At 46.3% G+C, this 26,205-nt stretch overlaps 4 protein-coding genes across 6 annotated transcripts; 2 read left to right on the top strand and 2 right to left on the bottom strand.

Moving 5' to 3' along the window:
* Positions 1-848: 848 nt before the first annotated feature.
* On the bottom strand, positions 849-12,949 carry LOC308572079 (dnaJ homolog subfamily C member 3-like). The gene is made up of 12 exons (XM_081167933.1): positions 12,736-12,949; positions 11,113-11,223; positions 10,584-10,708; positions 9,718-9,792; positions 8,568-8,711; positions 7,110-7,291; positions 6,773-6,892; positions 5,493-5,598; positions 4,728-4,848; positions 4,083-4,215; positions 3,019-3,167; positions 849-2,287 (listed from the first exon to the last, which is right to left on the bottom strand). Exons 1-12 carry the CDS (start codon positions 12,932-12,934, stop codon positions 2,145-2,147), a joined length of 1,608 nt encoding a protein of 535 aa, XP_081024059.1. The 5' UTR covers positions 12,935-12,949; the 3' UTR covers positions 849-2,144.
* Positions 12,950-13,059: 110 nt separating this feature from the next.
* Positions 13,060-15,568, top strand: ADAT3 (adenosine deaminase tRNA specific 3). 3 transcript variants are annotated; one of them, XM_081168048.1, is made up of 3 exons: positions 13,060-13,155; positions 13,417-13,439; positions 14,205-15,408. In XM_081168048.1, the coding sequence occupies exons 1-3, from the start codon at positions 13,144-13,146 to the stop codon at positions 15,283-15,285; spliced, it is 1,116 nt and encodes a 371-aa protein (XP_081024174.1). In that variant the 5' UTR covers positions 13,060-13,143; the 3' UTR covers positions 15,286-15,408. The 3 variants fall into 3 exon arrangements, with proteins under 3 accessions (XP_081024174.1, XP_081024176.1, XP_081024175.1); XM_081168050.1 differs by lacking the exon at positions 13,060-13,155 and having other exon boundaries at positions 13,415-13,491; positions 14,205-15,568; XM_081168049.1 differs by lacking the exon at positions 13,060-13,155 and having other exon boundaries at positions 13,422-13,505; positions 14,205-15,568.
* An 8,414-nt stretch (positions 15,569-23,982) lies between these two features.
* LOC308571519 (histone H2B 1/2/3/4/6) lies at positions 23,983-24,591 on the bottom strand. Its single transcript, XM_081167069.1, has one exon. The coding sequence runs from the start codon at positions 24,459-24,461 to the stop codon at positions 24,081-24,083; it is 381 nt and encodes a 126-aa protein (XP_081023195.1). The 5' UTR covers positions 24,462-24,591; the 3' UTR covers positions 23,983-24,080.
* Positions 24,592-24,725: 134 nt separating this feature from the next.
* LOC308571517 (histone H2A type 1-E) lies at positions 24,726-25,426 on the top strand. Its single transcript, XM_081167068.1, has one exon. The coding sequence runs from the start codon at positions 24,937-24,939 to the stop codon at positions 25,324-25,326; it is 390 nt and encodes a 129-aa protein (XP_081023194.1). The 5' UTR covers positions 24,726-24,936; the 3' UTR covers positions 25,327-25,426.
* Positions 25,427-26,205: the final 779 nt, after the last annotated feature.

Genomic DNA, 26,205 nt, shown 5'->3' with positions numbered 1-26,205 from the left:
TTATCCTCTTGCAAAAAATACTCCTGTGCCCCAGTCCTGATACTGCCTGGGGGCTCCGGAAAGAAGTCCTTTCAGCAGCGCGGTGTACCGAATCCACTTATGTTTGCTCCCAAGGCGTAACATACTGGATTTGGCAAAGCCTTGCAAGCTGTTCTGGGTTCGTTGATACACAATAGAGACCAGAGAAAGGCATGGTTAAAGTAGCTTGCTCTCCCTAACATGGAACACACTGAAGGCAAAGGTGAAGAACCTGTGGGTGTCTATATGTTGGACTACAACTCCCATCATCCCTCACCACGGGTAATGATGGATGACTTATCTGACACCTAGAGGGCCACAGGTCCGCATCCTACCACGCATGACCCACCAAGTTCTAGGGAACCGTATAGGCTTGCATCTGCAGCTCACCTCTCTCCTTGCAAACCTGTGCAGAAGGCATTAGTAAATCGTTTTCGGGAGGGGTGTGTGGGTGTCACAAAGGATTCCTCCCTTAATAGGCTGGGTCAGCTCAATAATGCCAGATAAAGGTCTTTGTTGCAGAAAGCCTTGCTTTCGTATGACTTAATATGTCCCCCCCCCCCCAGCAAAGGGGGAATGGCTTCAAAATATGAGACATTTAGAAAAGAATGAAGTCATGCTTGCAGGCTTCCTACAGGCAGCTGATTGGCCACAGTGAAAAGAAGACGATGGGATTAGATGGGTCTTTGATCTGATAAACCAGGGCTCTTTTTGCGCCCTTTTTCTGCTTCCAAGTACAAGAGAATTTGTGGGGCTGTGATGAGACAGATCCTCCAGACATGGCCAACCCTCGTTTCTTGAAGCAGCAAGACAGAAAGACAAGCGAGAGCTTTGCAATACAAACGTTTAATCTTGACACTTTTGGTAATAGGTGGTGGTTTAACACCCCCTCCTTAACGTTCCTTCCCTCGGCCCCTGGGCAACGGCTAGAGCAGGTTCAGGGTTTATAGAAGTACTGTGCTGTCTTGGGGTGGGTGGGTGGGGTAAGGGGACAGCAGTCCCTCCCCCTTTTGCCCTGGAGCAGGAGGAAGAAAAGTTAAAAATTCGCCTAACAGGAGTAAATTGAGGGATGCAAGAATCCCTCATTTGGGTGGTAGAGTATCAGACTCGCAATTCACACACTGTAACAGTCAAACGGTGGCAAGGAAGGAGGGAGAGTTCACAGAGTTTAACTTTAGGGCAAGGTGTATGACCTAAGCTCCTCTCCCCCAAATCCAGACTGGGTTCTTGACCATTATTCCCTTTGTATTTGGGGGAAGGGAGAAGTCAAATGTGCAATACCGGAATCCACCCCACCAAAAGAAGAGATGGATCTTGCCACTTCATAGGGTGGCCCAAACCACCGCAAAACCTGGTGGGTGTTGATAAAGAGGCGCTTCTCACTGCCTTTTCAAGATGAATAGCTGCATCAACAAAATTAAGGGTGTTGCAACGGAGGAAGGCCGTTGCAGGACTCAGCGGTGCTTTCTGCCATCAGCAGAGATCACCCCACACTTCACATTACGCAAATATTTTCTCAGGTAGGCAAACTCAAATGCATGCCAACAGGTATAATCTCCTGCCTACTTTTCTTTTCTTTTTACAATTTAAACGGGTTGGTAGTTATATGGCAGTGAAGGAGTTATTTAAGGATAGATGGGAGTGAGGGCAGGGAAGGAGGAATCAGTTTCCTTACCACCAGCTTTAAAAAAATGAATCTCAGCAGACACGAGAGGTACAGCCCATCGTCCAACTAAGTCGGGCCGTGTACATAAACTCAGAGTTGCAAGGACTCCCATGAAAGGCAGGATTTTCAGAAAGGTATGCAAGGCCCTGCATGCATGGTTACATCTCACCTTGCAGCCCCCCATTGCTTGGGAACCACAACCAGAGACAAGACGACACCATCTTTCTTCAGGCCTCAGCTCTAGTCGGAAAGAGCATCCGGACATCTGGGCCGGGGATGTCTGGATGCAGCGGGGAGGCCACCTCCACCCACCCCCATTGCATAGCGGTTGTTTTCTGATGGGGGCTGGTAACTTTTGCAGTGTCTGCATGGACAAAGCACAGCCCAGAGGTCCAGGCACCTGCTTGCTAGCCACAGGGTCTTTTTTTTTGGCCTTCCTGTTCCAAGGCTCAGTTCCAAGTTAATTGAAGTGGAATTTGAAGTGGAAGTTCCCAGAACCAAAAGGGTTGAATTCGAAGGGCCACTGGTGCTGGTGTCCTGCCCCTCCCTGCTGGTTCTCTGGGTCCAGGGGGTCCTCGCCGGAGTCAAACTTCTGCCGCATTTCTGGAAGGGGGAAGAAAACAGAAAACAAAAATGTAGGGTGGGAAAGAGGTTGAAGAGACGGCCCCTGGATCAAAAGAGGTGCAAGGCATATCTGGGTGGACACACGTGGGTGGGAGAAAAGGAGGGAGCCAGCTCTGGTCTTCTTATCTCTCAAGCACTCCTTGTTAGCTTCAAATCGGAAATATCTCATCCCCTCCATATGTGGATGTTTCTAGACCCATTTAAATACTTATTGTGTGCTAGATGGTGTAGACAAACACACACACACACACACACACACACAAACCCACAACCCTACGTGGTCCCTGTCTGCGTGAATCAGTGAGATGCAGAGGTTAGACTAGGAGAGAGTTACAGATTCAAATCACACCCATTCACCAAGGTTACAAAGGTGATGATGGGACTATCACCAACTCACAGCTTGATCTGCCCACACAGCACTGTTGCAAGGTTAAAGGGGAAGAAGTACCATGCACAGCATCCTGTGCTCCTTGGAGGAAATTTGGAGTTTAAATGCTAGCAAGTACAGGGAAATTAGATGCAACCACCATTCTACTGCTAGAGTTGTAACCCATTGAATACTCCCAAAATTCTAGTGGTCAAGGGGCAGGCTATCTTAGCAAAGAACAACACATGCCAAATATGTACTCTTGCACTCGTTGTGCAAAACAACCAATTTATCGCCTACAGTGAAGCACACACAAACCTGAATTTAATCAGGAAGGCCTTACCTGGATCTGTCAGGACCTCTTTAGCAGCTGCAATGTCAATGAATTTCTTCTCAGCCTCTTTTTTCTCATCTTCAGACTGGAAATTGTCAGGGTGCCATTGCTGAGCTAGCTTCCGGTAGGCTTTGATGATTTCCTGCTTATTTGCATTCCTAGAAGTGGGGGACAGGGGGGAAACAGAAACTAAGTTTTCTCCTGCATTTTCTTCAGTGATGCGAATGATAACAAATTTAAGCATGAAAGTTTCCACAGACTGTACAGCTCGGACATGGGTTCCAGTGCCATGGGTTTCAGAAGAATAGGAGAAGTAAAGTAGGTAAGTAAAAAGACCTCTCTAGGTTTGGCCAACTGAGCTCAGCATTCAGTGTATGCAAGCTCTGCAGATATACAGAAATCTTTCATGTCTACCAGAGATTCCTGTGCAAACCCAAAGGCTTGCATATTCCTGCAGCAACCTAATTAGAGCTGCAAGAGAGTTGTTTTCCCCCATTGCCACCTCATAAAAACACTCTGCCTGCCAACCAACCAGTACATCTACTTTGCCGCATCAAATATTTACCCGAAACCTGGCCAGGTTGACTTTGTCTTTAAAACTATTGAAGTCGTTCCAATATTTATATCCTTTTGTGAGCGCCGGGTGGCTGGGTGGGGAGGGCAAGAGTTGAAAAGTTTAAAACTATGCTCTGGCAAAGCTATGACTTAAGGTCTGATTCAGTCAAAGTCAAGTCCCAATGAATTCAAGAATAGGCAGGTGGTGGCTGTGGTCAGAAACACTTCTGCCTGGCTTGGGGCTGGTGTGTCTCAATTGCAGCCTTCTCTGGTACAGGCTGAACTTACCACAGTTACACATAGAGGTCACATTTGGATTAGAATACTGCAATGCATACTACATGGGGCTGCCCTTGAAAACTGTCCACAAGCATCAATGGCTTCAAAAGAAATGAGGAGGTTGTGAGCTCAGTTTCTTGACTCTATTAAACCAATGCTGTATCAGCTGTATCGTCTCTCAATTTGTTTCCAGGTCCAATTCTGGACCAGGAAAGAGTTATGGAAAGTGCATGCCATACCTCCGAATCCCAAGGATTTTGTAATAGTCCCGTTTCTTCGATTGCTTCAGCAGTTTCTGTGCCCTCTCCAACCCTTCTTTTAATTCCTCATTTTCACCATCAAACTCTTTGGCCTCTTGATAGTCTTCAACCGCTACAAGGAAAGAGTTGGCTTTAATACAGCAGGAAAAGTGACTTTTTTGCAGCCACTTTTTTCAACTTTTGTCTCTTAATGTCATTATCTCGCAGGTCTGCGCACCTGGAATCTGACCCAAGTGCATGAAATCCAGAGAAAATAAAATATTCCTTAAAAAAAGAAGAAGCCACACGCCTAACCCTTTGTGTAATAAAATAAAATGAAAATTTTGGAAAATTTTCAAGCAATGACCCTGCGCTTGGTCCAGTGAGCAGGGGGGGCTGGACTAGATCAAGGCTTCTTAACTTGGGTCTCCTTCTGTCTTTGGACTACAAATTCCCATCATCCATAGCTGGCAGGACCAGTGGTCAGGGATGATGGGAACTGCAGTCCCAAAACAGCTGGAGACCCAAGTATGGGAAAACCCTGAACCAGAGTACCTTCCAACTCTATGATTCTGCAGGCAAAGCAGATGCTCTACCACTGAGCCGCGGTCCTGACATGGTCCTCTGCATCACCAACTCTTTTACCTTTTTCAAACTCCTCGTTCAGGATATAGGCTTCAGCTCTGTCACGCAAGATGAAGATGTTCCTGGGGTCGAGTTGGTGGGCTTCTGTGCAGATGTCTATAGCTTCATGAGGCTGTTTGCTCTGTGGCACACAAAAAGGGGGAGGGAGGTTTTTTGCTACTTGTTTCCCAGCAATCATGTCCCCCCACCATATCTGCCCCATTATCTATTCTGATCCAGTGGATCACTGTTATAGAGTAGAGAGATGGCGGTTCAAATCTTTCCTGAGATACAGGCCAGTTGCAGCTAACAGGGTGTCCTCTAGATGCTTGATGGGTGATTCCGGTCAACCCTGTCCATTAGCCGTGCTGGCGGGGGGGGGGGGCGGGTGACGGGACTGATGGCTGTTAGGGAGTCCAACACCAACTGGAGGTCACCCTGTTGGCTACTCTGATTGTAGGCCAACAAGTTTCATTTCTACAGGAAGGAAGAAGCATGAGAAGGCTGAGGACATGACCAGGCACAGATAGGATACCGGCGGCAGAGCAGGAAACCAAATGCAGATCCCTAGATTTCAAAACTGACATCTCTCTTACTTCTAAGGCTGTCAGAATTCATTCTAAAATGGACAAAATTGCAATACAAGTGTTATGAATTTTCATTCATTTATGTCAAATACTCTTGTAGTTGCATTTGATTTACTCCTTTAATTAAACAACAAAACAAAGCCAAGTTTGTTTCAGTTCCTATTCATCTCCTCAGACAGGCTGGACCACACTGCCTTACCTTGGATAAACAGTGGCAGATGCGTCCTTTTGCCTTACTGGTATAGATCTCCACGTTGGGCTCAGTTTTCATGGCTGCTTTATACTTCTCAATGGCATCTTCGTACCTGTCCCCGGGAAATGACAGAGAAGACAACTGTAGATGGAAAGGAAAGGAGCATGCGAACCTCGAGGCTGCACAATGCTCCCATCGACAAAGGGATAATGAGCAGCCAAAGAACTGAACGTGATCGGTCTGGTTTTGTGGTCCATCTGTGTAACAGGAAGGCTGTGATTATTCTGCTATCACTCTACTCAAGTACAGAGATTGCTACCGGTCCCCAGGGTGCAGCAACATTGTGTTTTCACAAACAAAACCACATGATAGACATCTATTAAATTATCAATAGTACAGAAGAGAGAGCTTTCTTTTCTCACAGCACTGGAGAAATGAAACAAACAAGATGGACAATAGGTGAAGGAGCACTTCGCAACACATGATTATCTTACGAAACTCACTACTACAGGAAATGGTGACCAACTTAGATGGCTCCATGGGTAGCTGCTAAGACCCGTTTGCCACAAAGTTGTCTGATAGTTCCCCTTTTAAAGTCATATGAATCTGCCTTGTTAGAGAGCCGGGTGTTCTCAGCAGGCAAAGCACCATTTTCAGGTCTGTCTATCTCCAGTTAAAGCAACTATGGGCTTCACAGCTGGGAAAAGATGCTCTGACCTGACCTCAGAGAACCAGTTCTGGGCTAGCGGTCTGACTCAGGATAAAAGGCAGCTTCATGTGACCTTTTAAAAAAAAAGGGAGCAGACAGATTCGTGAAGGATACCTATGGCTTGGGAGTGAACTTCCCAGAAACACGTTTCGTGTGGGATGCCTGCCTAGATGAATCCTTGGTCTGAACCCGCAACTTGGTTCTTATTTTCTTATCTCAAGAATATCAGTTTACATTTTCTAGACTTAATGTACTGTAAATATGCTGCCTGTTGAAGTCTCAGAAACTGTTTATGTACTTAACAGAGTCTTGCACAGGTGTCCTCCCCTCTCTGTGAACAGCAGAAACAGAAGCGATGATACACACTGAACAAATATATGCATATGGGTTCAACCCGCAAGCTCATAAAATGCCACAGAACAGAGCATTCCTCTGTGCACCCTTTGCACATGCTGAGAGCATAACGATGAGCACAGAAGGCACTCGATGTGCACTGCCGACTTTTAGCCAGCCACCCATGCAAACAAGTAACCCAGGAAGATTAAGGCGGGTGGACATAGGGAGGTACTCAGCGCACCTCTGAGATCTGATGTGCTCCTCGGCAGATTCCAGCTGCTTGGCGAGCTTCTTCACTTGCTTGTAGTGGGAGAAGCAGTCCTTGTCGTCCTGATCCAGCTTCAAGCACTCCCGCACTTGGCTGTGGAGGAAAAGAGACCGGGTCTAGATGCAACAGGAGGGATCCAAGACACTGGAAAGGCCAGGGGGGTGCAGAAACTCCCTGCCTGCCCAATGCTGCTCCCTAGCTCCTTTATTATTAAATCCAGACACAGTGCCTGGGATAAGAAATACAGAATGGCCCCCCCTGCACGTGTCTGTAACACACCGCACAACATATGCATGCACGCACCACTCACTTTAAGGACTCCTCGTGTTCCCCCAAGTTGTAATAGAGTTTGCTGAGCTTCAGGAAGGCCGCCCTGTTATCGTTACGCAGCTTGGTGGTGGGTTTCAGGTCCATGATGGCCTTGTTGTAGTCGCCGAGGTACAGGTAGCACTCAGCACGCAGCTCTTTTGCTTCTGGGTCCCAGGGGGAGATCTGGGGCACAGAGGAGAGGAAGTTAATATCCTCAAAGCCTACTGCTGTTTTTATTTTAGAACCTTGGTTGGTAGCAGAGGAAGTTGCCTTACACAGAGTTGGGTGGCTGGTCCATCTAGCTCAGGATAGTCCACCCTGACTTGTCCACCCTGGCTCTCAAGGGTTTCAGCCAGGGAGTCTCTCTCCACCCTACCTGGAAATGCCAGGGATTACACTGTCAGGAGCAGGAATCCCAACATGCACCTGGGCCTCACTGCATGGAGGTGCTCTAATGCTCAGCTATGGCCCCCCCAACCCAAAAACTCATTTCTGCTATATTTATTCAGAGTTTTGTGTGTCTGTATAAATAAAATTTATTTATTATTCCCCTCCCCAGGACTTGATAGTGTGCCAAGCCCATTAGATTTTCACTGCTCTTTTCCAGCTTCAGGTGACCGGGGTGGGTGGAGATGAGGGAAGAGACAGAGGTAAAAGGTAAAAAGGCAAAGGACCTCTGGGCAGTTAAGTCCACATACAGCTTTCCAGGTCCATGTGGCCAGCATGACTAAACTGCTTCTGGCGCAACGGAACACCATGACGGAAACCAGAGCACACGGAAAAGCCATTTACTTTCCCACCACAGTGGTACCTATTTATCTACTTGTGCTGGTGTGCTTTCGAACTGCTAGGTTGGCAGGAACTGGGACAGAGCAACGGGAGCTCACCCCATCAAACCGCTGACCTTCCAATCAGCAAGCTCGAGAGGCTCAGTGGTTTAGACGACAGCACCACTCACTCCCTTTGGAAGAGACAGAAGGCGACAAGGATCACTTCCATTTTTCCTATACGGTGGTGTACATGGTTTTCTCCTCTTCCACTTCATCCTCACAATAACCTTATGAGGTGTGTGAGGGTGAGAGAGAGTGCCTGGCCCGAGGTCAAGCAATGAGCTTCACAGCTGAATGGGGTTTGGAATGCTGGTCTTCCAGGTTCTGGTCTCAATGTTCTAACAACGCAGGTTAAAAAGAGGGTTTGTCCTCTCGCTCACACAGACACCACTTCTCCCCAGCCATTCCAAACAACTCACGAGTTAAACACCCCCACATGTTGGCCCAAGAGGTGCTTGCTGTGTGACTGTACTTCAACACAGCTGAATGACTTTTGTAGACTTCATAGCACTCTCATACCAACTACCTCATTATAAGGACAGGAAGGCAAGTTCCTGAGGCCCGTTAACCTGACCCATGGCGCTGCTCAAATAAGAATATAAAGCCAGGAGGAGATGACGACAACATACCTCAATTGCTTGATCCAAAATACTGATTGCTCCCAGGTAGTTCTTCCTCTGGAAGGCAGTACGGGCTTCTTGCATGGAAAATTCGAGCTCAGAGACACGCGCAAGCTGCCTTTGGGCCTCTGTATTTTCCGGATTACTTTGGAGCTGATGAGATCATTTTTTCAATAAAATAAAACAGAACACATGTATTAGGTCATTCAGTATTTTAAGATGTTGATTCAAATCTCTGAGCAGGTCCGAAAATGTCCATGTACAGTGGTGCCTCACAAGACGAAAAGAATCCGTTCTGTGATTCTCTTCGTCTAGCGGTTTTTTGTCTTGCGAAGCAAGCCCATTGACGGATTAGCGGCTTATCGGATCAGCTGATAAGCGGCTTAGCAGCTTAGAAAAAGGGGGGGAGGGGAAAAACCCCGCGGGAACTCGCAAGACATTTTCGTCTTGCGAAGCAAGCCCATAGGAGATTCGTTTTGTGAAGCACCTCCAAAACGGAAAACGCTTTCGTCTAGCGAGTTTTCCGTCTTGCGAGGCACCACTGTAGTTGACACAGGGAGAAAAGATGGGGGCCAATACAGAAAGAACAATGGTGTTGCAATGTATTTGGAGATTAGAAATTATGAGAAAGGTTATTTCCCAAGGTGCTCAGCTGGGCAGATATCCCACCATTCCTGGACCATTCCTGCTTGTTACAAAGCAAACTTTCCCAAAGAACTACACTCCCCCATATTTCCCACCAGTGCATCATACGTGGTATTATTTGCACACAGTGAAAGCAATATTTTGCATAACTGCAAGGTTTGAATACAATTTGTGCTGCCGCAACTTCCTAACTGGCTAGAACGTGCAAGCCCAAAGAATCCTGAGAACTGTAGTTTACCCCCCCAGAACTAAACTAGACTCTTAAACTACAATTCCCAGGGTTCTTTGTGGGAAGATTTTAATGGATGGTGTGTACACAGCCAGTGTTGAGCAGAGACTGGTGCTGCAGGCTACTGATGCTGAGCTACACAGTCTTTCTGATGGCCCTGAAATGGAATTCTAAGGAGGCAAGAGAATATATTTCACCAGCGGTCCATTGCCAGACATGAAAATGAGTGTGCATCGCTAGATGAGGCTCCTGCCCCTGTGATGTGGATGTGGGCAGGTTGCTTACCACAGCTTCAAAGTCCTGCTTGGCTTCCTGCATGCTGCCTTGTTTCAGGAGGATGTTGCCTCGCTGTAATCGGGCCTGTGGGACAGAACCCCCCCCCCCAGATCCTTTAAGACAAGTGTGACAGGGAAGTAGGTTTGGGTGACAGCAATCATTTCCTGCTTGGAAACAGGAAGCTTATCCGTTGGGTTGCACAAACTGCTTGTGCACAAACTGTTTGCGCTTGTGCACATTTGCAAACACACGCAAGGAAGGATAGAGTAAGAATCTGCAGGGCCCCGATTATATAGTAAAACAGGGAACTTCACAAGTATACCCACGGCACGAAGCTGCTCACGCATCCTGATTCCTTAGAAGGACACCATGGCAAAGGGAAGACCAGCGTGGCCTCAGACATCAGTAAAAGTTGAGCAGCTGCACAGATCTTACTATCTCCCTGCAGCTTGCCACCTTGCCAAAAAAAGGGAACTTGCTCTGTGCCACTTGCCTTGGGACAGCAGTATTGAGGGGAAGATACACAAGGGCTGCTAGGCAATTTAAAATAACAAAACTGTATGGATCTAATGTGTTGCAAGCTATCCCTGAAATCAGCTGATCAGAGGACAGGATAGAACATCTTTAAAAATAAAACAAATAATGGCTGCGGATTAGTTATAACCTGTATCAATGGCATCTGCCAGCATGCCCACGCTATTCAGAATTATTCTCCACCCATGCAAGAGGCACTGAAAGAGGAAGCAGGGGACTGGTTTGAATAATTCAAACAGGTTCTCTGAGCTGGAAACAAACCCTTCTCCCTGCACCCTTTCCCATTAAGAAGGCCTTGGGGGGAGGGGGAGCACACACACACACACACACACACGACTTACAGCCATGAAATCCGGCTTGAGCTCAATAGCCTTTGAGAGGTCAGGGAGCGCCGATTTGAACTTGCCCATGGCTAAGTAGATAGTTGCCCGTTTGTAGTAGGTAAGGTAGTTTTTGGGATCACTTTCTAGGAGAGTTGAGGGGGGGGGGGAACCAAACAGAAATAAATGTCAGTATGCTTAACAGAACGTACACTGTGTGAGATGCTTATGGTTCTGCATCTGCACCCTGTCCCCCTCATGAGTAGCAACATAAACTAATAATTATAGGGACAGACTGGAATTGCTGTGGTTTAGCTCTTTCACATGCATTTCTCTAAACCAGCTGAAGCTATATTTATGATTTAAAATTATACAAAGAACAACAGATCAGTTAGTGGAACCATTACCTTCCAAGGGCCCTCTAACTTATACCCTTAGAGTGCTCAGAAGTCGAGTGACACACCGACATTAAGAGGGCAGCATAAGCCCGTAAGACACCTGTCAGTTAGATGCCTCAGGGATGACAGTCAAAACAGGCTATATTACTCACCCACTGCAGAGTGGTAGTGTGATAGTGCCTCAGCCAGCTGCCCAGCGGCCAATAGCTTCCGCCCCATTTCCAGGTGGTTTTCTATCTCAGCTTGCCCAGCAGCCAGCAAACCTGCAAGGTATGAAATGGTTTGTGAGACCAATAGCCATTGTAACAGAGCAGGAGAAAGAGAGTTGTGAGTAGAGGACATATGCATGTTTTAAGGAAAGGGGGGGGCCAAGCAAAATGGCAGGACACCTGCTCTGCATAAGATGATCTTAGGGTCAAGCCTGTTGGAAGTATAACAGCAGGGATAATTAAGTTAGCAACCTAAGGGTTGGTGGAGGTTTTGCCTAGCACCCAGTCAGAAGGGCATGGTGCTTGCTGAAGTAACTCCTGCTCTGACTGGCTATGTAGTTCTGAGAGTTTCCCCTTATACATGCAGTTGTACATCTTCCTGTTGTGAACAAGCCCTTAATTATGAAACACAAAAACCTGTTTATTTCTCCTCATATTTATGTACTGCTTTTGTTCAGGTCACACATTAAAGCATTATTAGTTTCTTTTCTCTCTGGACTCTCTGCTATTGAAGTGACTCTGTTAAAAACTCCTTAGCATTTCCAGGGGGCAGGGGGAGAATCAAGTAGAATGAGATGTGAAAGATCACTTCTGGAAACTCCATTCAGTTACTGGTTCCAGAACCAGGTATCCTGCCAATCTCAGTTTTGTTCACATTGCATAGCTTTCTGCAAACCCAGAAGGTGTGTACCTCAGAAGTAAGGGCAAGTAGCTCTAGAACTGGTTTGCTGTTTTTATAAATTCAACAGACAATGAAATTATTTTTAAAACTAAATCCATCGTGTTCAAAAACAGCTGCATCCTGTCATTTATCGTTGTCTCCCATATGAGATGCAAAAAGCAATCAACACAATCTCCCCAGACCCGTGGAAACATCTGGAGCGATCTATTGGACTAGAGACTTCAATGTGCATCACAAACTTATTGCAACAACGGTTCCAACTTCAAACTACTGTACCGTTATGCCTTTCCACAAGAAACGACATACTAGCTGCTATCGTTGCTTGTGTACGGCACGTAAAGTAATGTTAAAGATACATTAGGAAAACATGTGTATGGTTTTATAATCAAGGAATGTTCCCTTCAATTAGGTTATCCGACAGGTCCTGTACAGTCCTACCTCTGGGTAAATAATAAGTGTACTCCTAGTGGAGACAGCTGGGAGTAGAGCGGAGGGAGCGACTACCTCAGCTGCAAGATATTGACTGGCAGCCGGCAGGAACCTTCCAGCGGATGCAAAAGATCAGAAGCATGAGTTGCGGAAAATGGAGGAGAACACTAAGGACTAGAAACATGCTAAGTGAGAGTGGCAATGAAAAGGGGGCGGGGCTATATGTATGTGGGCGGGGCTACAAGGCGCGTCAACGTGAGAGGGCGGGGTCCGTGGCGGGCGGGGCTTAGAAGGTGGGTTGGGGGCGTCAGAGCGAACCCTGACGCGGAGGAGCCGGCAACACAGGAGGTGGGGGGAAGAAAGGGGCGGCGCGGCGCAGGGGGCGGGGCCAGCAAAAGCCCTCTCCCTGAGGGCGAAGAGGAAACGACCCCTCGCCTCCCGGTTACCATGGTTACCTGGCAACTGCAGGTCCAGCAAAACGCACAGCAAGGACGCGACCCACAGCAGCCGCCTCTCGCAGCCCCCAGGGCCCAGCCCGGGGTTGTCCCCGCCTCTGCCGAGCAGCCCCAGGCCGCGCCACACCGGCTGCTGCCCGGACTCCATGTCCCAGCTCCGGACCCAACTCACTTCCGCTTCCTCGTCGGCGAAAACCATTTCCGGCCGCTCTAGCCTCTTACTTGTCTCTTCTTCTAGGCTACGTCAACGTGCCGGCTCGGCCTCCTTACTCCTCCAAAGCGTCAGGGAAAGGGAAGAAGGACAGGGGAAAGAGGAGCTGCTGGCCAATCAGCTTCCACATCGTGGATGTCGTGGAACTTAGTTAGCCAATCAGCGTCAGATGAAGTCCCGGCGCACCACGTGGGCGGATGCGCTTCGTGAAGAAGAAGAAGAAGAAGAGTTTGGATTTGATATCCCGCCTTTCACTCCCCTTCAGGAGTCTCAAAGCGGCTAACAATCTCCTTTCCCTTCCTCCCCCACAACAAACACTCTGTGAGGTGAGTGGGGCTGAGAGACTTCAAAGAAGTGTGACTGGCCCAAGGTCACCCAGCAGCTGCATGTGGAGGAGCGGAGACGCGAACCCGGTTCCCCAGATTACGAGACTACCGCTCTTAACCACTACACCACACTGGCTCTTCGTGGTCTTTGCAGAGCCAAGCCGGGGGTGAGATTCCTATGCACGTGTGGATACGATAATAGGGGGATACTTTTGCAGGGTGGGATTATGATGGTAATGAAAATTCTAATGATGACCGGTCGTCATCGTCCTAATAATAATAATGATAATACTTGCTTGTCATAAATGTAATAATTAGGAATTATTGAATTCAGCACTTGTGAATTTCTTCAGTGGGTGAAGTGGGTGAGGTGCACATGGGCTCAGCTTCTCCCCCCGCTCTGGCTCATGCGGTTCAATCCGAAAGAGTACCTCTGAGCATGTGCAGAGCGACTTACTTCCTTGGCTGAATCATCACAATCCTTCCCACCACATTTGAGAACCTGAAGTCCTGGTATATGCCTGGTTATAAAATAAAAGACTGCGTGTGTGTTTGCCTGTGTGTTGAAATGGGCAGAACTTGTTCTGCTTATAGTTATTTTAACAGGTTTGACTAAGAGAGCCTGTGCCAGCGTTTGGTAACTCGATGAGCTCTAGAAATGCATTGATATTTCCCAATGTTTATCTTTCAAGAACAATAGCTTCAGACTCATTTTCAGTAATCTAGTTATTTGATTGTGAGCTTGCAGGCATAGTTAGGTCAGGCTTCCCACTTACAGCCCTTTAGAAGTCATACATAATAATGATAATGGCATGCAGCCTCTTATTGCAAAGAGGGAGGGGAAGACTGAAGCAAATGCACAGGTGGTGTAGATTTGTTGTGTTGTGCATTTTTGATAACCGGCTCTCCTCTTCCTTCACCCTCCCATCCAGAGAGCATGCCAGGGATGCGCCCATCCTAATGGAGCCAGGCTGCAAGCGCCGGAAAACGGTGGAGCTGAATGGGGCCTCCACATGGGACGTGCTTCCTGTTCTTTCAGAGAGGGAATCCCAGAGTGTGGTTCTAATCCCTGCCTTTGCCGCACCCATCCTGGACAAGAAAGAGGCATGCCGCCTGGTGAGGGAGGTCTCTGCCGCCTACCCACTGGGGGACCACGCACACTTGAAACGTGTCCGTTCCTGCGTCTCCGCGGAGAGCGCCCATCCACTGGAGATGATCCTGTGCCTGGCCAGCCCCAGACCAAAGCAGGATGGCTCGCAGTCCCTTGCTGCCCTTTTCCCCGATGGCCAGGTCGACCTGCGTGGCTTGGGGGAGCCTTTTTTGACCCTGGTGCCAGCCTTCCCGCCCTTGACCCGCCCCCAGTATGAGGAAGCCTCCTTGCACTGGCCTGTCTCTTTCCATGAGAACAAGCGCATCAGCCGGGCTCTCAGCGGCTGCCTCTTCACTCCCTCGGAAAAGGCCGCCATGCAGAGCCATATGGAGCTGGCTATCCGAGCGGCGCAAGAAGGTGCGCGGCTCAACATGGAGCCGGTGGGGGCCGTGGTGGTTGACCAAGCTTCTGGGAGAGTTCTGGCGGCGGCGCATGACTGCAGGAAAGGCTTCAACCCATTACTGCACGCCGCTATGGTTTGCATCGACCTGGTGGCCTGCGGCCAGGGAGGTGGGGCGTACGGTTATAAAGATTACCCTGCTTGCAGCTTCCTTCAGCCGGACGGCGACTCAGGCCATTCCTCCTCGTCGGGCGACGGGCTCCCCTACATCTGCACCGGCTACGATATGTACTTGACGCGGGAGCCGTGCGTGATGTGCGCCATGGCTCTGGTGCACTCGCGCATCGGACGGGTTTTCTACGGTGTGCCGTCCGCTCACGGCGCCCTGGGGACCAACTACCACATCCACCGCCGCAAGGACCTGAACCACCGCTTTGAGGTGTTCCGCGGCGTTCTGGAAGACCAGTGCCGCAGCTTGGCGCATATTTCGGTGCCCGGGGAATCACGGAAAGGCAGTCCTTGAGGAGGATATTTCTTGTTATGCTTCCTTTTTAACTTTTTATAATATATATTATGTATGTCTTATTTTAAGAGAAGTAGCGTGTCTGTGGTGCTTTGGAATGTGTACAGCGGTACCTCAGGTTAAGTACAGTGGTACCTCAGGTTACATACACTTCAGGTTACATACACTTCAGGTTACATACGCTTCAGGTTAAAGACTCCACTAACCCAGAAATAGTGCTTCAGGTTAAGAACTTTGCTTCAGGATGAGAACAGAAATCAGGCTCCGGCGGTGCGGCGGCAGCAGGAGGCCCCATTAGCTAAAGTGGTGCTTCAGGTTAAGAACAGTTTCAAGTTAAGTACAGACCTCTGGAACGAATTAAGTACTTCACCTGACGTACCACTGTACTTAATTTGTTCCGGAGGTCCGTTCTTAACCTGAAACTGTTCTTAACCTGAAGCACCACTTTAGCTAATGGGGCCTCCTGCTGCCGCCGCGCCGCAGGACCACGATTTCTGTTCTCATCCTGAAGCAAAGTTCTTAACCCGAGGTACTATTTCTGAGTTAGTGGAGTCTGTAACCTGAAGTGTATGTAACCTGAAGCGTATGTAACCCGAGGTACCACTGTATTTGTGTGTGTGTGTGGGGGGGTTGTCTCTCATTTTTACCCTTTTTACTGTTCTCTTTTTTTCTTTTGAAATACATTATTTAAAGAACATTCATGTGTCTGTGATAACTGGGAATTTGGAGTACCTGAAACTGAGCAGTGACCCTCTACAGATTTTTGGCACTTGTGAGAATTTTTTGTGCATTGTGAGAAATGATGACTAGGGAAAACCTCTGCTTATAAATGGTCGTATGTGCAGTTTTGAGCTTCATGAGTGGGACCTGCAAGAAAATGTTGCAGTGCGGAAAGCCCTTGTTCAAGATGTCAGTACATCCCTTCCCTTGGCCTGCAGCAGTTGGTTAACTTTCCACAGCTACTGAGCATGTCCAGACCTCATTGGTGTTTTGTGGTCCCCTCAGTTTCTCTTTCTAATAATAATAATAAAATTTTATTTGTATCCCGCCCTCCCCAGCCGAGGCCAGGCTCAGAGCGGCTATCACCATAAAAACAACACAAAACGTAACTTTAAAATAACCTACATCACAAAAGTAACATTCAACAATCATTAGGGTAATATAAAATAATAATAATATCAACACATAAAAGTTAAACAGAAATCCACTCAACAGTTACAATAAATAATTTCTAAACTATAATCAATAAAACAAACAAACAAAATTGAGAAGCCGAGACTAGAGGGTGGAGCAAGGCAGGTGGAAAGAGGCCTTGGCTGACTGAAGTCTCTCCCCTAAAGTTGTTTTGTACATCTATGTACCTGGGATTTCACTTGAGCCTGCTGATACCTCCTTTGTGGATTCCCCCCCCCCCCACATAGGGATTCATGCTTGGAAAATTCAGGCAATTCACCACCATGTTGATGACCCCAATGTACACTTCATGTGGGGAATACTACACATATTTCATTGTATTCCTGACTCCTATCCTATCAGCCAGCATGAAAAGGGATCTTTTTAGCCACTATATGCCCCAAAGCTAAGCATTTGGGAACACTGAAAATACAATGTCTTCAGTTTCAGAAGAAGGTACTTCAAGATCTGTTACTTAAAGTGGAGATTTACGGAAAACAACTTAAAGTCACTCCAAAATAAGATACTGGAACACACCAAATCATGTATGCGCACAGAAAATAGTACATCAAGCTGAAGGGCAACACATGGAGATCTGCCTGGATTGTTGCAACACACTCCTAATTTTTATTAAATGTATAATTAGAAGATTATTGTATGATCTTAGAACAGCTGTGGCTGCAATTCTCATGAAGGGACCCAACACTTTTGAGTTTGCCACTATGCTGTTGCCTTGTATGAATACAGTACAGAAAACCAGCACTGGCAGTGACAGGCGGCTGCATTCAAGAGTGGTGCCAATGGACTGTGAGCCTAGGCCATGCCATTTTAGGGGGTGAAGCTTAATTTTCACAAGATTTGTCAGTGAAGGGGGTCTTAAAAATATGTTTTTGCTTGGGAAGAATTCAGATCTGCTATTGGGCAGCATTTAGTTTGGTAAATGATGATGAGGAATATAAACTGCTTTTGGGGAACCAAAGAATTTTAATTTTAACTTCTGAAAATGTCAGGTAATGCTGAATAATAATAATATAAATAAATAAATAAAGAATATATATCTATATCTATATCTATATATCGATATAAAGATATATGGATATATAATATAACTGCATATTTTGGGCAATCATTTTTAAATATTTCTATGCAATTTTACATGCATTTTACTTACCTAGAAAAAAACCCTAAATTATATTAATATAACCAATATCTTTTGTATTGCCAAGTCATGTTTCAACTTTTTAGCACCTCACATTTGGGGAATTTGCAAATTCAATTCAAAGCCAACTTTCCCCCTCCCAATGCCCATCAGTATGCAAAGGTGAGGAAGTCAATATGTTTTAGACCCAGAATTGCTCGTCAAAATTCGCTGGCTCTAAAATGCATCGCATCGTTTCAAATCCATGCTCCTATTTCAATTGACAGTCTTTCATTGCTTTGTAATACGCAGCAACGACTATTTAGGAATGTAATGCAAACCCTAGCCTCGTGGAGCAGAGTGGCGCAGCGGAAGCGTGCTGGGCCCATAACCCAGAGGTCGATGGATCGAAACCATCCTCTGCTAAGCTTGATTTTTTTTTTTTGAGGGTGACATTTTAATTTGGTAGCAATGTGGAAGAAGACAAATACCTCCTTTAAATTAATATGCAGGCAATTCGAGTCTCAAATAGCTGCAATACCTTCCAGTTTAGATGTCTGGAGACAGAAGTCTTTTGTTTAAATAACTCTGTTTCCCCTTCAGGGAAAGGAAGACGCCAATCAATGGGTTATATCAGGGTCCACTCGTGCAGGGCAAACTTAACTATAATTACTCATAAAAGGTATTGAAAAATATGTCTTTCTGTAATAGTTAGCCGTCGATTTGTGTGGGGGTTTTTTTAATTGTATATATAATTCTGGCAAATCGCTTTGTGTTGTTTTTGTATGAAACTGAGGTATATAAGCATTTTTAAAAATAAATTTAAAAGTCTATTGCATTCAACGGAGCTCGTTCTCACGTAAATGGGGGTGAAGCAGCCCCACTTAATTAAATAGGACTTACTTCTGAGACGTAGAGACGGTTGAGGCTTGCATTGTGAGTGGGGTATCACCCAAATGCGATTATATATATATAGCAGAAAAAGACTTTGTGGCTCAAAACCCGACACTTAGGTATCCTCACTGAACGCCAGATCTACTTCTGAGTAAGCTTGCTTAAGATTTCGCTGCAAGCTCATGGACTGTGATAGTATCAACCCCGCCCCACCCCCTTCACACAGTTTACAGTAATTTGATTTGCTTTGACAGCAAAGGTGCAAACAAGCCCGCAGCTTTTTAAAAACAAGCCCTAATGAAATGTGATGCACGAAATGTGATCCAAGAAGAAAAGGAAAGGATGCTTTAAAAAATCATTCGGATTCACTAATTGCTACGTTTGCAATTCACTGTGATCACAAATGGTGCGGTTTATAAAAGCAGATACTTATGAACGCGCAAGCTGAGCTGAACGGCGTTAGGGTGAAATTCATCGTTAAAAGAGGCCTCCTTCCAACGGCCAACTTCCAACATATTTTTTAAAATGTGTTTCTTGTGTTTCTATATACATGCTTAGTTAGGCAAAGGAGGGGGAGGGGCTGCTTAGCCAGATACGGAAATGAAAGAACAAAACATACTTGATTATCGAAAAGGGCACTTCTATGAATTTTTGTTTACAATTTTTTTTTTGCTATTTGGGGAGGATTCAAAGGAATCTCCTTAAGAAAGTTAAAAGACAAACATACAAAAAAGAATTTCAAAAAATTCAACCGCCCGAACAGGGACTTGAACCCTGGACCCTCAGATTAAAAGTCTGATGCTCTACCAACTGAGCTATCCGGGCTCTGAGAGTGCCTTGTTTCAGGAGTAGTGTAGTGTGTTTTGGCATAGCAAGCCTGCAGGTTCTTGGCACACTGTCCTTCCCTTTGTTTCCTCCCGGAAAGGTAAGAACACAAGAAGAGCCCAGCTGTTGCATCGGGCCAGTGGCCCACCTTGTCCGGCAACCTGTCCTTACATTGGCCCAGCCATGGGGCCCATGGGAAGCCCAAAAGCAGGAGGTGGGGAGGAGCTCGGGGGGCGGGTCACAGCATTCTCCCCACTTGTGATTCTCAGGAACTAGACCCACTGCCTCCAACAGGGGACAGAGAACGTAGCCACTGCGACTAACCATCGTTCAAAGCCTTCCAGGTTGGTGCCGCTAACTTAGAGCCCTAATAGTTCTGAGATAGAAGAGAGAGACAGCCATTTGTTAACCCAGTGGTTCAATGATTATTATATATATTTTATTGGTTTAAAACTTGAACAGAATTACATAATAACAAATTATTAATACTGCAACACAGCAAAAGATGGCCAACAACTGTCAGGATGGCCGAGCGGTCTAAGGCGCTGCGTTCAGGTCGCAGTCTCCCCTGGAGGCGTGGGTTCGAATCCCACTTCTGACAAAACGCTATTTTTGGTGCCTTTCCCAAAGAACGGGCTGGAGATACTGTATTCTTCTCCTTCTCCTTTTTGGGCGCACTGTGGATAGCTATCCTTCAATGAAAATTGATTGCGTACAATTCACACACCCCTGTCCGCTATCGCAGTTAATTGCAGTTTTAGTACCCCCAAAATTACTATCATTATTACTGTATGTGACTAAGCAGCTTGCAGATCAGCACAGAATATAACTGCTTAAATCATTCTGTTTCGGTGTTTTATCATTTCCTCTCTCTCTCATTCTCTCCCGTTTTGCCCCACGTTTCGGGCAAATGTGAAATTCGACTTCCTGGTTGATTTGTTTGATCTGGAATGAAGCCTGAAATAGGAATATGGAGTGCTCTATTTATGTAAGCATAATGGCGTGTGTTGATAGGCGAGAGTAAAGTTCAGTAGTGTGATTTCGCCATCTAGCGTTCACTTTCACGATTTTAACATCCCCTATTACATTCAACAGCTATCCAGGAAACAACTCTTTCGTAACTGGCCGGTTAGCTCAGTTGGTTAGAGCGTGGTGCTAATAACGCCAAGGTCGCGGGTTCGATCCCCGTACGGGCCAACTGCTTGTTTTTGGAACCTTTTCCAATGCAATATTGTTAATGCTCTCCGATTTTCACATGCTTTCATTTATTTTTTGACAAAATCCTGCAGGGAGCTGAATGGGAAACTGTATTGTGTAATCCAATGGGTGTTTCTTCAGACGCCTATCTGGTAAATAAAACTAATTTATTTCCCGCTCTGTGGTTATAATAGAGGCCTTCCACTTCGTTGTAATATGTTCATTATATCCGTTGTGATCTGTTGCGTTTTTGGTGTAGGGAGATAATTCAGATTATAAACGCGACGTCATTCCCAAACTTCAAACGAAACAAATACCAGTTAGCTAATTATTTACTAAAATAGCAATTTTACATCCTGGTCAGGCTTACTGGGACTTTTTAGCGCTAAGTGCCTTCTTAGCGCAGTAGGCAGCGCGTCAGTCTCATAATCTGAAGGTCCTGAGTTCGAGCCTCAGAGAGGGCATGATATTTTTCAAAAACAAAAAAGGGTATTTCTAAACTAAGATATTTATGCGTAGAGTTAATGCCTTCTTCAGAGGCTGCTGAACACGTCTTTTGTTGACCCATTCTAAGCAGCTCAAAAAGAAAGTATAATTTGGGGTCGGGGGTTGGGACGTAAGACGAACCCAGCTGGATCAACCCAATGGGCCCATCTATTCCACCATCTTGTTCTCACAGTGGCCAGACCACGTGAATAAACGCACAAGCAAGACCTGAGTGAAGCAACACTCTCCCCTTCTGTAGCTCCAAGAAACTGGTATTCAGAGGCATGTTTGAAACAGCCTCCATACTTTCTCGTGTTTAAGTGATGTTTTAAGCCTTCCCTGTGCTGAGAGAAGGACCTCCTTTGTCACTTTCACACTAAGCAGTAGGTTTACAGAAAAGCTTCTATACAGCATGTACAGATTTAATCCAAGGATGTGGAAAGCTGTTGGCTTTCCAGATTTTGCTTTCCAGATATAATTCCTGCCTGTTGGACATGCTGTTTGGGGTGGATTAGAGTCCCGTAACAAGATGAGAAGGCCACAGGCTCCTCGCCCCTGAACTAAGCCAAACATTTCACTGGGGACGCATTTAGATTTTCTCTGCAAAAAGATTGGTATATATCACCCTAGGTAGTAGGACTAAGCCCCCTTCCACCAGATCAGACCATTGGTCAGCAATGCCAATTCAAATATCTTCATGGCTTCTGGTATGGGAGTCCTTTATTAGTCTAAGCCTGTTGCGGCTTCCCCATCCTCCAAAATTTCCGCCCAACGTGGGGCTCGAACCCACGACCCTGAGATTAAGAGTCTCATGCTCTACCGACTGAGCTAGCCGGGCTGTTGGCTAATGGGCCTTTTCCCCATCTCCTCCAAGCAGCTGTTTCTCAAAGCCGCTGAAAGATGCCCTTGCTCCCTGTCTCATAAAGGTAGACATGAAAATCACCCATTGAAACTGATCAGCGGTAGATTCAGGGCAAACAGAAGTCCAACGGTTTGTGTAATTCATCACCATAAATGTGGTGGCAGATTATCAGTGGCTTAGACATGCCTGACACTGGCTACCAGTTATGGAAACTAAATGGAACCTCCAGCTTCAGATATGGCATATCTATTCTTATGGGAGTGGGGCTAGCGAGGAAATACAGTAGCAGTGCTGTTTTAGGAACATTCGCAGGAAAACCAAAATGCTTGTTTACAAAGCTATTGTACTAGCAACCTTACTGTATGCTTGTGAAACATGGACCACTTACAAATGCCATCTCCAACTCCTTGAAAGATTCCATCAACCGTGCCTCCCAATTTTTTTACACATATCTCGGGAAGACAGGCGAACTAATGCCAGTGTACTGGAAGAAGCAAATATCACCAGTGTCGAAGCAAGGATTCTTCAACATCAACTTCATTGGACTGGTCATGTTGTGTGGATGCCTAGTTATTGTCTTCCAAAGCAACTACTCTATTCCAAAGCTAAAAATGGAACCGTAATGCTGGTGGTCAACAAAAGAGGCTCAAAGACTCTCTCAAGGCAAATCTAAAAAAAAAATGTAATATAGACACTGACAACTGAGAAACACTGGCCTGCGAGTGCTCCAGTTGGAGAACAGGCTTTACGAAAGGTGTCATAGACTCTGAATACAGGTAGGTAGCCGTGTTGGTCTGCCATAGTCAAAATAAAAAAATTCCTTCCAGTAGCACCTTAAAGACCAACTAAGTTAGTTCTTGGTATGAGCTTTCGTGTGCATGCACACTTCTTCAGATAGACTCTGAAGACGCTCAAACTCTGGACGAAAGGGAGAAATGTGCTAAGAGGAAGGCACACTTGGCAAACTCTCACCATGATCAACTTCCGTCCGGAAACCTATGTTCCCACTGTGGAAGGATGTGTGGATCCAGAATTGGCCTCCACAGTCACTTACGGACTCACTGTTAAGACTGTGTTCATGGAAGACAATCTTACTTGGCTACGAATGATCGCCAAAGAAGACAGTAGCAGTGCTGTTTTAGGGCACTGTTTATTATGGGATTGCTGAATACTTCAGACTGACCACTGTGGGGAGCAGAATGCTGTGCCAAATAGACCTTTAACCTGACCAGGCTCTTCTGTTATGTCCTCAAGAGCTTTAAACCCTCCCACATTATACAGTCACTCTGGACCTCTACTAAATTGTATTTACCTCTAAAAACGATTACCCACACATTGGAACTCCTTGCCTATTGACATCAACCAGGTGCCTTCACTGAACTCTTTTCAGCACTCGCTAAAAACATTTTTTTATTTAGGCAAGCCTATTGAGACATGTCAATGTCAAAATTTGTTTTAATTTGGTTTGTTTTTAGCTTACTATTGATTTTAATTATTTGTTGGATGTTTAGATACTTTTAAACTGATAATTTTGTTAATCTTTTTGTGAACTGATTGGATGTTTTACTACAATCAAGTGGTGCATAAATGTTGTGAAATAATTAATTATCTTGCCTCCCAAAAGAAACCCAGGGCAGCAAACACAAACGATAAAATAAAAAATACACCTAAAAAGAATTCCAAAACAGTACAGGTTAGACTGGGGAAGAGCTATACTTAAAAGGCTTGTTGGAAGAGGAAAGTCTTCAGTAGGTAGGGCTCAAAGTCAGAGATGGCAGGGACATTGCTAAGTACTGAAGAAAAAAAACAGACCTAGAGTAAACCTATTTGCAAAATTAGGGTGACTTCCTGAGTTATGGGGTAGTTACAAGATTTTCTGGGACCTGTATGTTGAATAAGATGCAACATTCTACAAATCAGTAAGACAGTAAATTTCTGCCCGACAGCATTTCCCACATTGCAGAGTGGGATCTGAAACCCAGCAGCACAGAAAACGCTCCAGAAACTATAGCGCAATTCCTAAAGTTTTTAAAGTAGCACGAAACAGAATTTACCACTACAGATCTACCTTCAAGTCATGTCCCGAGCTATCTAGTCTCTAGTTAACCAAAAGAGGCGATGCTTAGCAATATCAGCTCATTTTACTGCGAAAGTAGGTGGCTCTTAAAAGAGCCTTTGGTTTTCTTTTTGGGAAGCCCAATAATCATTCTCCGGGGAAGCTCACTTGGAGCTGGTGTACTTGGTGACGGCCTTGGTGCCCTCGGAGACGGCGTGCTTGGCGAGCTCTCCGGGCAGCAGGAGTCGCACGGCGGTCTGGATCTCCCGGGAGGTGATGGTGGAACGCTTGTTGTAATGCGCCAGGCGGGAAGCCTCGGCCGCGATGCGCTCGAAGATGTCGTTGACGAAGGAGTTCATGATGCTCATGGCCTTGGACGAGATGCCCGTGTCCGGGTGGACCTGCTTGAGCACCTTGTAGACGTAGATGGAGTAGCTCTCCTTGCGGCTCTTCTTGCGCTTCTTGTCGCCCTTCTTCTGCGTCTTGGTGATAGCCTTTTTGGAGCCCTTCTTGGCCGCGGGAGCGGATTTCGCTGGCTCAGGCATCTTCGAACTTTCTGCCGACAGCACCGAAGGAAAGAAAGTCGAGTAACAGCCGCGCTGCGCGCTCTCCTATTTATAGGACGCTTATGCAAATGAGGTATCGAAATGCTCTTGTCACAATTGGCTACAATCCTCGCTGACGCAAAAGAAAAAGAGAGGGGCGTGGTCCGGAATTTTGTTCTGCGCGCCTGTGAGCTCTCATTGGCCAACCGTTTCCCGCCGTCCTCTCTCAATGGCTGCATTTCAGAATTCCTTCTGCCAACCGTTTCCCGCCGTCCTCTCTCAATGGCTGCATTTCAGAATTCCTTCTGCCGCTGGCGTCCTGCACGATCATTGGGCATTGAGTTCCAGAGGCTGACCAATCAGAACGTGCAAGTCTCAAAACCAGGGGAAAGTATATAAGGAGCGGAATCGGGCACAGTTGCTTCATTCAGCATCGGAGGAGTTTGTTTGTGTGCACACTTTCAACGTCATCGCCATGTCTGGACGCGGCAAGCAAGGAGGAAAAGCTCGGGCTAAGGCCAAGACTCGCTCTTCTCGTGCCGGGCTCCAGTTCCCCGTGGGTCGTGTGCACCGTCTTCTGCGGAAAGGGAACTACGCAGAGCGCGTCGGAGCCGGAGCGCCCGTCTACTTGGCTGCTGTGCTGGAGTACCTGACTGCTGAGATCTTGGAGTTGGCCGGCAACGCTGCCCGGGACAACAAGAAGACCAGGATCATCCCTCGCCACTTGCAGCTCGCCATCCGCAACGACGAGGAGCTGAACAAGCTGCTGGGCAGAGTCACTATCGCTCAGGGAGGCGTCCTCCCCAATATCCAGGCTGTGCTGTTGCCCAAGAAAACCGAGAGCCACAAGGCCAAAGGAAAGTAAAGCAATAAGAAAGGTGCTAAAAAGTAAAAAAGCCCAACCAACCCAAAGGCTCTTTTAAGAGCCACCTACAACTTCATAAAAAGAGCTGATTTTTCTCTTACTACTTGCGAGATGTAAAATCCCATGTTGAGGAAGAGTTAGTAGTTTATAAAATTATGGTCCTCCCGTTCGCGAGTCTCTTGCTAGAAGGGTTTTACGGCCCCTATAGCAGGCTGCGGTATCTTCCCCGAACAATACATTAAATGTATATAAAGCTTATAGAAATTGGTGAGTGTGATTTTTTTTTTAAAAAAAAATACACTACAGTAACACAAAGAGCTGTACTTTGGGGATCAATGTTTCCAGTAAGAAGGCAAGTTGAATACACTGTTACGGACAGGGAGCTTTGTACATTACTGTAACAAGTAAACGCCACAACCGATACCCAAGTAACAATTTTGAATCTGATTCAAGTTTTCAGTTCGGCACAAAAGTTCTGATGATATAATGTAGCAGAATCATTTTCCCCCGCTTCCAGGAGTAGTACAGGATAAAGAAAAGGGAGCCGAAGCGGCAGGGACTTAATTGGCTAGTATTTTAGCGCGGGAATTTTGAAAACAGTTTGGACCAATCGTAAAAAGCGCGGGACTTTTGAAAAAAGAATTTGGACCAATCACATACAAGTACGGAAGTTTCCGTCAAAGAAATGCGGCAACTAACCAGGAAATTGTCTCTCTCCCCTCCCCCCCCTTCCCCTTTCAGGGAGCACCATAAAGGCTAATAAAGAGATTTTGGGATACGCTTTCGTGGACCTAACTATTTTTCTGTTAATGTCTGAACTTCTAGAATTTGCTCAGCTTCTGCCTCTCCCGCAACATGAAGCTTGTCCCCCCAACATAA

This window comes from Podarcis bocagei (genome assembly GCF_964188305.1).
Source record: "Podarcis bocagei genome assembly, chromosome: 13".
Classification (NCBI taxonomy): Eukaryota; Metazoa; Chordata; class Lepidosauria; order Squamata; family Lacertidae; genus Podarcis; species Podarcis bocagei.
Note: the sequence above shows the minus strand (reverse complement) of the source record. Positions and strands in the feature narration are given on the sequence as shown.

Bases quoted from the DNA above. Each gene is read 5' to 3' on its own strand.
- LOC308571517 (XM_081167068.1), top strand. From the start codon at position 24,937: ATGTCTGGACGCGGCAAGCAAGGAGGAAAAGCTCGGGCTAAGGCCAAG.
- ADAT3 (XM_081168048.1), top strand. The intron at 13,440-14,204 runs GTGAGATTCCTA...CCTCCCATCCAG, and splicing joins TTTGCAGAGCCAAGCCGGGG to AGAGCATGCCAGGGATGCGC.
- LOC308572079 (XM_081167933.1), bottom strand. From the start codon at position 12,934: ATGGTTTTCGCCGACGAGGAAGCGGAAGTGAGTTGGGTCCGGAGCTGG. The intron at 11,224-12,735 runs GTAACCATGGTA...CATACCTTGCAG, and splicing joins GCTGGACCTGCAGTTGCCAG to GTTTGCTGGCTGCTGGGCAA. The intron at 6,893-7,109 runs GTGAGTGGTGCG...TTTCCTCCACAG, and splicing joins GAACACGAGGAGTCCTTAAA to CCAAGTGCGGGAGTGCTTGA.
- LOC308571519 (XM_081167069.1), bottom strand. From the start codon at position 24,461: ATGCCTGAGCCAGCGAAATCCGCTCCCGCGGCCAAGAAGGGCTCCAAA.